This window comes from Sturnus vulgaris, chromosome 3 (assembly GCF_052056855.1).
Source record: "Sturnus vulgaris isolate bStuVul1 chromosome 3, bStuVul1.hap1, whole genome shotgun sequence".
Lineage (NCBI taxonomy): Eukaryota > Metazoa > Chordata > Aves > Passeriformes > Sturnidae > Sturnus > Sturnus vulgaris.
This window is the reverse complement of record NC_142245.1, coordinates 94,783,064-94,794,984: the sequence shown is the minus strand read 5'-3', so window position 1 is coordinate 94,794,984 and position 11,921 is coordinate 94,783,064. Positions and strand designations below refer to the sequence as shown.

The 11,921-nt window shown below is 41.7% G+C and overlaps 1 protein-coding gene across 4 annotated transcripts; it reads left to right on the top strand.

The window, feature by feature from the left end:
* Positions 1-1,132: 1,132 nt before the first annotated feature.
* On the top strand, positions 1,133-7,966 carry CLN8 (CLN8 transmembrane ER and ERGIC protein). 4 transcript variants are annotated; one of them, XM_088162305.1, is made up of 4 exons: positions 1,147-1,288; positions 2,085-2,154; positions 2,594-3,232; positions 3,644-7,966. In XM_088162305.1, exons 3-4 carry the CDS (start codon positions 2,645-2,647, stop codon positions 3,956-3,958), a joined length of 903 nt encoding a protein of 300 aa, XP_088018431.1. In that variant the 5' UTR covers positions 1,147-1,288; positions 2,085-2,154; positions 2,594-2,644; the 3' UTR covers positions 3,959-7,966. The 4 variants fall into 4 exon arrangements, with proteins under 4 accessions (XP_014725019.1, XP_088018431.1, XP_088018430.1 ...); XM_014869533.2 differs by lacking the exon at positions 2,085-2,154 and having other exon boundaries at positions 1,133-1,288; XM_088162304.1 differs by having other exon boundaries at positions 1,169-1,288; positions 2,085-3,232.
* The last annotated feature ends 3,955 nt before the right edge of the window (positions 7,967-11,921 follow it).

Here is an 11,921-nt window from a genome sequence, read left to right as displayed (position 1 = left end):
TATGCATTAGGGAGAGCTGGTGCTTTTTGCCATTTGCTTTAGCCATTTGCTTTTGTTCCTGCTCCCTTGCCACCATCATCAACACCCAAGAAGAAAATAGGAGCTGCAGCTTCACTGGCCCTGTTGGGACCTCTAGCAGCAGCTTCTGCTTCTATTTGGGACTCTATACCAAAACTTAGCATGAACTTTAGCATCTGTGACTTTTGCTTTGAGACTGATGTGCTTCTGCAATAAACAACTTTATAGCAACTATTAGCTGCTTGGCTCCTTAAAGAAGACAACCTGACAAGCTAGTGCCTAGAGTACTGGAGTTTTAACCCCACACTCATGGGTCTGCCACAGACCCTGGTATCACATTAGCAATTAAAAGCAAATGCACAAAACCCCTGCTGACCAGTTATTCAGTTATGGTGTCAGGACCCAGTTTTCCACAGGGAATGGCAGCACTTCCCTCTCCCCGCCTGGAAATAAAGAACCTGTCAGACTGTCAATGCAGATTTTCCAGCTCTGGTCTCTCATCATAGGTAGACTCAGGTTAGGATTTCAGCTGCTCTAGGCCAATCTTCCATGTGACAGAAGTTGTTGCTTGGTTTTATTTGTTTTTTTTTGGTCGCTCTTTTTGAGGAATCACTTGATCTGTTGTGGGACTGAGAGTTTCCCTGGCAAAATTCAGAGTCCCTGCCAGTCACTCCTATTGAAGACCAAATACACCGCGGGTGCGGGACTGTCACACAGCCGAGGAAGCCTCCCGGGGTAGTTTCAGTAACCTCGGGAGAGTCAGCCTGAGTCACTGGGATGACAACATCAATTGTCATATACGAAGAGAATCATGTACCAGAACATCGTGACATCCATTTAATAACGTGCTGTCTTTAATGAAACGGGATAATTACAGCTAAATGTACTGGCTATGCCACCACTGATATTTCTTTTTTGCTATCAGTCTCGCTGAGCAGGCACCTCTCGAGTGTTATCCTCCCAGCAGCAGCGATGCCAGCGCTGCGCACAGGCACAGAAAGGCACCTTGTAAACAAGGCTCCCCCCGCCCGCGTGGTACAGCCGCGCCTCCCTCCCCCCATCCCACGGCGCCCTGTGGTTGGTGCTGACGGCGGCGCATGCGCACAGGGCGCTCGGCGGCTGCGGGCGGTGCTGTGGGACCGCAGGGTCGAGCCGGGGCTTCCCCAGGCGGGCTGGGCCGGGCCAGGCCGGGCCGGACGCTCCTGGGGGACCGGGGAGGGCAGTCCCGCAGCCGGGAAGGGCCGTCCCGCCATTGCGGGCAGCGCTGTGGGTGAGGAGCGGGATTTGTGCGTCGGGGCCGGTGTGCGTGCGGGGATCAGCGGCCCCGGGGGCGGGGGAGGGTTGCTGGAGATATCGGTGCCGTGTCTGTGCGGGGGCGGAGGGGCTGTCGCGGCACTGTTAGAGCCAGGACTTGCGGTTAGTGGGTCGTGCTGTTCAGGGCCTGGTCGTGCCGTGGGATTGCTGTATTTTGCCCTGGTTTTCCTCGGAGAGATGAGGGCGGAGGGTAGCTGGGACTTCCAGTCAGTCTTGCCAGGTGTAATGCCGTGGAGTGGGCGAAGGGCCTTCGGGGCTCCCGGTCCGTCCCCCGCCTTGGAGCGGGGCACTTGCGAGCAAAGGGCAGGGCGAGTGGGTGCCCCACGGCTTCCACCACGGGGAGCAGCGGTGGCATTTGCTGCCTGCTGAAGCAAGGCGGGAGGGAGCTCCTCGCCGGGCGCTCTGCCCTCGGTGGGCTTGGTGGCCTTTTCACTTGCGTTCACTCGACTCCCAAACGCACAGTGATGGATGTTAAGCATTCACAGGTTGCGGCGGGTGTGGTGGTCGTGCTTATATCACCTATATGGTTCGTAAGACGAGCTGGAGTTGGAAAAATTTCAGTGTTATCTGACTTATCCCTCCCCACAAGCCTTTGTTTTTGGACTACAGTGTGTTCAGGAAGTTTCGGACAACTCGAGGCACTTAATGCTGGGCTATTCAGCTAATTAGACTGATGTTGCCAATAATATGTAATAATGTTGCTTGTCTGCATTCCACACTCTTTATCCATTTTTGATTTTTTTTTTTTTAAGTGGCTTAATGGTCAGAAACTGATTGCAGAGTCTTGTTTTGAACCATGATCACTGCCAGCCCCTTTTTGGTGTAAGTTTTGCATTAGTTTCCTGTAGTTTTATGTCCTGGATCTGTGTTTGAGATTCTGAATTGCACCCAAAGCTGTAGCAAATGCGGGAAAAGCAGGGGAGTAGGATAATAACTGGGCAGTGCTGTTGAAATAAAAGTTGCATGAGTAACAAAACAGGATTTGCTTCTTGTGTTTTCTCTTCCCCTTTCTTGCCTTCATACTTGACCCTCTTCTGTTTTTGTATCAGTGCATTACTTTGTACTAGTAGGGACTTCACAGGACTGTTGTAAATCCTGTTGTTTAAGTTTTTTTTTACTGTGTACCTGTCTTTGGGATGATTGTGGCTAATGTCAACAGGACCAAAGTCATAACTGCAGTGGATGTGAGCCCTCTATGGTTTAGAATCTATATGTGTGGAAATACTTAAAAATTCACTAAATTTTTTTCTCCTTGTTCCAGATGGAAGAGTTCATGCTTACTGGTTTGCATAATAGCAGAGGCTAAATAGGCATGGAGGAGACTGTAGTGGGGATGAAAAGTGTCAAAAGAGAAGAAATGAATCCTACAAATGATGATCCGGTGTTTGGGACCATTTTTGACTGGGACTATCTCTTATGGGAAATTCGTTTGACATTTTTAGCTGCTGGTTTTTTAATCTACTTGGGAGTATTTCTTCTGTCTCACTGGTTGTCTTCTTGGAGAAGTACCACTTACCGTGCCTTGTATGCAAAGGAGAAGGTGTTTTGGAATATGGCAGTCACACGTGGTGTGTTTGGACTTCAGAGTTGTGTTGCTGGGTTATGGGCTTTGCTCATAGATCCCGTTTTTCATGCTGACAAAGTCTATTCACAGCAAAAGTGGAGTTGGTTTAACTGTTTAATAGCAGCTGGATTTTTCTTACTTGAAAATGTAGCAGTTCATGTGTCCAACATTATTTTTAGAACATTTGATGTTTTCTTGGTAATTCATCATTTGCTTGCTTTTGGTGGCTTGGCTGGTTTAGTAATTAATGTGAAATCTGGACATTATCTGCCTTTGATGGGAATGTTGCTGGAGATGAGTACTCCCTCAACATGCATTTCCTGGATGCTTCTGAAGGTAAGAATGTGATAATTTTGAGATTATGTTTGTAACAGTATTCATGCATTTCACTTGTCCATAGATAATCTCTGTAGTTTGTTTGGATAGTTTTTCATCAAAACTGCATTTATCCAGCTGATACCTGTGTTATTGTCATACCTGCTTTTGTCATGATGGCACCTGTGCAGGCCTCCAAGTAGTGTGGTGCTGTGTGTAAGTGCACAGTGGGACGGTGTAGATCCATACCAAGTTTGGGATGCCCTATTGGAGTAACATTGTGGAGTAACATTGCATGCACTGTGAGGAAAACATGCCTGAGAGTGTGTGTATATGAAGGCTGGATATTGGCATTAGTTCTACAAATTCTTCAGTTCCTTATCTTGAAGTAGCAATCTCACTTCTGCAAACTTTGTGTTCTTATTTTTCTAGGCTGGCTGTGCTAACACCTTTTTCTGGAAGGCAAACCAGTGGGTGATGATCCATCTGTTTCACTGCCGCATGATTCTTACCTACCACATGTGGTGGGTGTGTATTTTCAACTGGAATTCTATTGTAGAAAATCTGGGACTACTTCACTTTATTGTTTTATTCTCGGGATTATTTGCTGTTACACTAATACTTAACCCATACTGGACATACAAAAAAACTCAGCAACTCCTCAACCCAACTGACTGGAACTTTGAAAATAAAGCAGTGGAAAATGGAAAATTAAATGGTGAAACACATCAAAAGAAGAGGATATAGCACTGAAACAAAAAGTTTCCCGGCAGGGTATTAGAAGAATACAATGCAAACTCATTCTTTGCACGTGAACTAGAAGATTTTGCAAGAAGCTCATTGATACAGTGACTCCTTGCTGGTAGTACTCTATGCATCACAAGTATTGAAAAGCATTGTTTATGTTTCTTATGTGCATACATATAAGAACTTCAATCCTCATTATGAATTACACCAATAATTTGTCACGTTGGACAGTATTTCATAATTTAGCAGTGATATGCTCCCTAATGGCATGTTTTTTCCCCCAATACTTCAAAGTAGCTTTACAGTAAATCATTTATTAAGCTCAGCGTGAATCAAGTTTAACTTGAATCCTGTTTCACATATGATGGAGATACTGATACTGAAAATTATGTTAAATTGTTTATTAAGATCAATTATGATCCAAGTTAGGTATGCATGGGTACCTAATTCCTGTGTGCCAGTGAATCATTCCAAGTGGCAGAACTGGTCAGTATTCAGGTAGAATGCAGTCATGGCCCGCATTTGCGTTTTGTTGCTGGTTGGTTTGTGGGTTTGGGGTTTTTTGGGTATTTGTTTTTTTTTTTCTTTTTTTAAGTGCACTTCGAACAGGAAAATAATTGTTTGAGAGTTTGCTGTCAAAGCTGTAGTTTTCAGGTTGCCCTCAGTATGGAAGGAACTCATACCCTTCAAAACCATGCATGTGGAGATCCATATGAGTGGTCTGGTAGGTCATCATAGTGGCCCCTTCTGGACTTGAAACCAATGAAGTACAAGTGGCAACACCAGAAGGTGACTCTGTATCATCCTTGAAAAAAACGCTGCATGATAAGTAAAATTACTTTGTTTGTAAGTCCCACATGAGGGATCATGTAATTAGTTCCTCTAGTACTTCTGCTGTGGCTCCTCTTATTTTTGTCAATGCGCTTAGGTTTTTTTTAGATGGTTTCAGAATCCAAGGTGACTTCTCTATGGAGGAAAGCCCATATCACCTCTTGTAGGAATTTGATTGTTTTAATATTTTTATTTAACTTTAAAGAGCATACCATGAGACACTAAGAGTCCTTTGCACTTTATCTGCCACATGACAAAAACCTTTCCTTGACCTGAGAAACTGGGTTGCTCTTTAGATAGGGAGTAATGGTGATGGATATTCTCCCACTAATATTGGTTTGATGGTTCCTGGGTGAAATGTTGGGAAGTGGATGGAGGGATAAAGATCACAACAGAAGAGAGTGACGCCTAGTGGCAGGAGGATGACAGGGTATTATTTTTGGTGCTTGGAACAAATGAGTTTTTTTAAAAATGGTTAATTGGAACTCTGTGTGACATGACTGCTACACAGATTTATTTCCCAAAGCATTAAGACTGGGCGAGCCCAAGCTGTGAAGAATTTTAGATTAAGCCATGAATTAGAGACTTTGTGGACTGATCTGTGGTGGAGCATATTTTTTAAAATGACTGAGGGAAGCACTCTTTGGTGTAAACAGCTCCATTTTATTAATTTTTGGTGAGAATGTCTTTGATTTGTTCTGAGTGAATGGAGTAGTTGGGTTGCTGTGTTCCATAATTCACTGGATGTGAGCACAGAGTTGAATTGCTGTTCTGTAATGGGGAGGAAGCTTCTTACTTCAGGTCACAAATAGATAGCCAGATCCTGTTGTTAATGGTGAAGTGGTGAGTGAACTGAAATTGCCCATTCACAACCAGGCTGAGAGGGTTACAGTAATTTTACACGGTAACTCTGTCTGTTATTGTGCTGCTATTTAATAGACAAAATCTAAATTTGAAGCTACCTTCTTATTTCTAAGCTGGGCAGAATGAAGTTGCAGTGTTGTCTGCCTGGGCACCATCCTATAGTAAAAAGGGTTCTCAAAAGTTTGAAATAGTGTACCTGTTTTGAGGAGTTGTATGTGGGAGAGTAATGTTAAAAGTACTTTGGAAGAAACCAGAGGGATGAATTCCCTTGCTATGGAACCAGAAAATATGATCTGAATGCATATCTTGCAGAGTCCAAACCTCACTTGCAGGAATTCTGGGGAGAAAAGCAGAGAAGAAATCATCAGGTATCAGAATGATGGTGTACACTATGAAGCTTAAAACTTGAAGGTTTAGATTCGATAAAACAAGGTAATAATTGTTGAAATACCAGCTACAGAATTCTGAAGAATCCTAACAGAAAATGGAAACATCAGAAAAAATTTGGGATGAGTGTGTAATTCTTACAGTGGCTGGCCAAAGAATGTGAAGCTCCTGTGTGCTAAAAAAAAAATATGCAGGGGTGGGGGGTTAGTAGTGAAATGAGACTGAAAAAAGACAGGTAGGAATTTATGTCATAGCATCAGATGTCTATAAAGTTTAATATTTTATATTATTAATTTGTATAACTTTATTAATTAAATTTTAAATCTTTCATTAAAATTACGTTTATATCATCATAATGCAGTCTTTCTAGTTTTCATCCTAGTGTGAGTTTTTTCACAAAAAGACTGTTAGGGTTTGCATGTCTTAACTATGTAGTGAATATATAGAGCCCCTGTTAACCTAAACACTGGTAGACCTGCTAGATCAAGAAAGCTATGCAGTAAAGCAAATAACAGCACTTAATTTATTTCTGTTGGTTTAGGAGTACTTTACAGTCCAGCTAGAAATACAACACAACAAAAATACAGACCTTTCTTCTTCATCTTCTTCATGGCTTAGTGTTTATGTTACCAGTTCTGTTACACAAAGCCTCTTTTTTACACTTGAGTATTAAGGGACCTTTTATATGGGCATGTAGTGATAGGACAAGAATAATGGCTTTAAACTAAAAGAGGGGAGAGCTAGATTATATTAGGAATAAATTGTTCCTTATGAGGGTGGTGAGGCACTGGAACAGGCTTCCCAGAGAAGTTGTGGATACCCTATCCCTGGAAGTGTTCAAGGCGAGGTGGGATGGGGCTTTGAACAACCTGATGTAGTGGAAGGTGCCCCTGCCTACAGCAGGAAGGTTGGAACTGGATAATCTGTAAAGTCTCTTCCAATCCCAGACTTCTGGGATTCTTCATTGTCTATTGACTTCTCCCTTTAGGAGGATTTGCTGGTTTATTATTGTGGAAGTCACATTGCTCTGAAACAAGTCTGAAAAAGTTCTTGAACGGAGGGTTTTGGTGTTTATTTACCCTTATAACTAAGTTCTCCTTTTCAGCCCAAAAGTAGAGTAGCCATCTCTTGTTTGTAAATTTTGTTGAAATGAAATTAATCCCAGTCTTGTTGGACCTTATATAGCCTCATTCACAATCCCATGTAGAAAAATTCAGTCAGCTTCAGTAGTGGCTGGATTGAGTCACAGGGTATGATGCTGTGGATTTGGAAAACTTGCATAACATGATTTTGAGTGAATTACTTGTTTGCCAGGGTGATTGCTAGGGACTTGGCACCGCTTTCTTGTTCAACAAGAAAAAACCCAAACAAGAACCAGCAAACTGTGGTGGGAATAATGATGTTCAGTTGTTTTGGTTCGGTTTTTTTTTAAAGAAAAATGTCTGATCTGAGACACTTTATCCAGTCATCTAGTTCTTACTGTCTTCATACAACATTCCTAAATCAGAGTTTGTGTTTGCCTCCATTTCTATCCAATGTTTTTGTCCAAAACTTAGCATTGTTTTGGAACCCCTGAACCCACAATTTTAAAAAAAAATTTATTCTTACTTGTGGTACTGGTCATGATCTTGGAGGAGTCATATTACTACTGCATTGTTTTTGTCTAATAGTTTTCAATACATCCTGTCAGGCCCATCTTCCACTAAATATTCATGTCCAAATCTTTCAGAGTGTTTTTGTGTTTTCCTGATAAACATGCATTAAATACTAATGTGATAGGCAGTTGTAAGAAACCTTTAATCTCAGGGAGACTCTCCCTTAAAGTGAATTTAAAACTGTTAAGCAAACTCAAGTCTGCTTTTGTACAATATAACGTTTGTTGGAAAACATCTTTACACTGTACATAAATAAAAGTATTTTATTGAATAGCTGTCTATCATGAGTTTTATTTGCTAATTAAAATAATGCCTGTTCTTTTTTTACTTGCTATTTGTAGCTTAAACAGTTTTTGCAGTGCATGCACTAAAGTGATTTATTTTGAAATGTTAAACTTGACAAAGGTAATGTCATATTCATGGAAATAGCTATAAAATCTTGTAAACCAAAGTCCCTTCACCAGCATTTCGTGTGTTACTCCCACAAACATGTTTAGAACACTAGAAGCTGTGCCATCAGTAAGTATTAAAAACAGTTAAAAAACATCTCTTGGGAATGACCGTTCTGGCTTGTGTATTTGAAGTGTGTGGTCCATTTTTGCATTTGGCTCTGACTGTGAAGACACTTTATTTGGTACCACATGATGCTTCATCGTTTAGTATAAGCTACCATAAATAAACAACAGAAACAACAAACATAAAGACTAAAAACTTACCCTGTTGCAAAATAGTAAAATACAGTTCTGATCATTTCTTTCAGGATGTTTTTCAGGAATTAATTCTTGATGCTTTTTAGATTAGTGAGTCAAAGGAACACAGCATCATTACTGGCATTTTAATTATTATAAGAATGCACAGTGCAAGCAACTGGTTGGCTGCATCTGCAGTGAAGTCCCCAAGACTAATTGAAGCAGAAGCAAGACATTAATGTGTACAGCTCTACTAACTGTGAGATGTGTGTGGGTACAGATTGGGATGAGAAAAACAATGTATAATAGTGTTTGTATGAATACAGTCCCTTTTTAAAATTTTCTTTTTGGGTTTTTTTTTTGGTAGATGATCTATAAAATGAATTTAAATGTCATTGTTTTGCTATTTAGGTGTTTCAATTAATAGATAAATACATTTTACTTGGTAATGTTAAACATATTCTCAGAAAAAATATTGGAGCAGACTTGTGCCAACAATGTTATACAGCAGTTACAGTCTTTTGGTCTTGTGTCATTCCACTGTTACTTAAATTGGAACCAAAAAAATGCAAGCAGTGGTCATTGATGAAGTAAGCTATGCCTGCTGATGTAGTTGTCAACCCCCAGATCTGTTTCCAGTGTTGGAGGAGACATTTCATGCAGTGCATCTGATTGCCTAATTAACATGTTCTGCTAGTGGTGGTGCCACAGAGCAGGGACAAATATGTTGCAGCACATTTTGCCTTCCTCTTGTCCCTAAGTTGAAGACTGGTGAGTGGGATGGAATGATGATGATACAGCAAACCTGCAAGGCCATAGCAGACCTCATTCATAGTTCAAGGTGGCAGGCAGGCCAAGCTTGGAAGGAGAGGGGTCTGCTCACCCATCCACAAATTAGAAAGCAAGGAAATTGGCTGTGCCATTGCTTTCTGCTATTGTGTGTTCTGAGAGACAGTTCGGGTCGCTTCCGAGTCCTTAGGAATATGACCTAAGGAGAGAGAGAGTGGAAATTTAATACTAGCTTTGTCAGATGCATTACTTCTGATCTGAAATTTTTATTTCCTTGTATGATTGTAGCTGCCTCTGCTCCTTTGACTTCTTGGCTCACATTAGTGTGCTGTATAAGCTGACAGTGTTTTTCATCACTGTGTCCTCTGTAAAGAATTGTGAGGTTTTAGTACTGGTAATTGATTCTGGCAGCTCTAGGTATTTGCTTGGATTTATATATTGATACATACATCTGCAACTTCCTTCTCTTGCCTTGCTGCTTCTACTACTAAAAGCAGCTTACTGGATAAATACTGCATTTTGTTACTGAAGTTGTGCTCATTCAAGTTTAAGCATGGGGCTTGCAACAAGAAGGGGACAAAATATACCTGATAAAGGACTAATTTCGTAGAAGGTAGAGGGTTGACTTTCCTATATTTCTGAACCTTGCAGTTCTGTCAGGATCTTTTAAGTGTAAATCAAGGTGATAACTATGATACCTTGAAAAACAAAGCCATGCAGACAGACTACAAAAGTACATAGAGTACTTTGCATGGAGCTTTGCATAGAGTAGGCATATAGCATGTGACAAGAGCTTGTTCATCTTGTTTTGTGGGTCGTATTTACAGGAAGAAAGTGTATCCTGGAAAGCAGCAGCAGCCTTCTTTCCTAAGGAGTCATTAAGAATTTAAAAAAGCTAGGAGGCTTTGGGATGAGGTCGATGGAACTGGTTGTTACACTGTATACTGCTGACCACGTTGTGGTTACATATTGAATATGTAGATTTTTCTGATGGTTTAAGTATTACTTTTTCTCTCAGCATCATATTGAGTGTTACTGTGACATTGGTTGAGGCTAAGTTTAAAAACTTTTTAGGGCATCAAAATTGCTAAGCGATACATTGCCCAAGGCTGAAAGAGCCGAAGGTCTGTTCTAATTTAAAGTAATTTATTCTTGTATCATCACTACCTTTTTATCTTACATAATTATTTTTCACCCCTGGAGACTCTTTTGCATATTCATGAGTACAACTCAATCTGTTCTTTTGTTTTCCCAGCCATCCTAATACTTCTTGTTTGTCACTTTTCCCACTTGAATTCCTTTTTATTACATGTTGGTAGCTTAGAGTTGTGCATAGTATTTGATATAAAGTCTTCTCAGTATCTTGTATTACACCAGTACCTCGTTCCCTCCCCTGGGAACAGTTCTGCTCCAGCCAAGGGCTGCATTTGTCTTTCAGGGTTGCATGGCCTCAGTGCTTTGTGGTGCTTCTGAGAGGAAATTCACTCAAGTTTTTCCCTTTATCAGCTTCAGGATGAAGAAGAGCCGTCAGAGAAAAGTGAAATAACTGAAAGTAGGAATGTAGTGTTATAGAAACAACTTGTGCATAAGGCTGTCAAGGATGTGGGTGTCCAGGCCGCGGCAGCAGCGGCAGCTCCGTGAGGGGAGGCCGGGGCTGCCCCAGCCGGACACAGCCGGATCCGGCCGGATCCATCTGGATCCAACCAGCCACCACAGGGCACGGCTGAGCCACGGCCGGGGCGGGGGCATCATCCGGGAAATGTACGTAAAGAAGGGCAAAAATGCTGCACAAGAGTGAGGAGAACAATGTGAGAGAAATGGCTCTGCGAGCACCAAGTTCAGTGCAGAAGGAGGGGGAGAAGCTGCTCCAGGGCACCAGAGCAGAGATTCACCTGCAGCCCATGGAGGAACCCTTGAAGGAGCAGGTTTATCCTGAAGGACTGCAGCCTGTGGGAAACACCCACACTAAAGCAGAGGAGAAACGAGAGGAGCTGTCATTGACTGACCACAGCCCTGGTTCCCACCGCACTGTGCCCGTCAGGGTGAAGGAGGCCAAGGAGTTGGAAATGGAGTGATGTTGAGCCTGGTGAGAAGGAAGAACAGAGGGGGTTGGGTCTTTTTACTTTTATCCCATTTATAACTGGCAAAAAATGAATTTGCCCCAAGTTGAGTTTGTTTGGCCCATGACAGTCGTTGCTAAGGGATCTTCTTGTCTTCATTTTGATCTACAAGATTTCCATCTTATTTTCTCCCACAATCCTGCTGATGAGAGAATGAGAGAGCAGCTGGGTGAAGGTTTGGCCAAGGTAAACCCATCACAAGAAGTTATGGCATCAGCTGTACTATCACTTATGTACCACCTATGACAATAAGAGCTCTGCTCTTGAGAAATAATAAAATATAGGAAAATTTATATCTAGTCTGTGTAAATTGCCAGTCTGAGAATTTGACTTGCAAATACTCCTCATAAAAGAAGGAAAAGAGTGAAATGAAATGCATTAATGGAAGAAGTTCTAGTGCTGGTAAAAGATCACAATATTATAAAATTCAATTATAATTGAATTTTAAAATTCAGTTGTCAGATTAACCTGTACTGGTGTGCTCAGAACCGAGGAACTGTCTCCCAGTAGTGGTGCTGGTGCTTCGAGAAGATGTGGAAGACGAGTCAGCAGTAAGAATCAAAGCAGAATGTGAATAAACAGTGTTTTGATAAATCCAAATGTTATTTTTGATGTAATAGTCTGAATT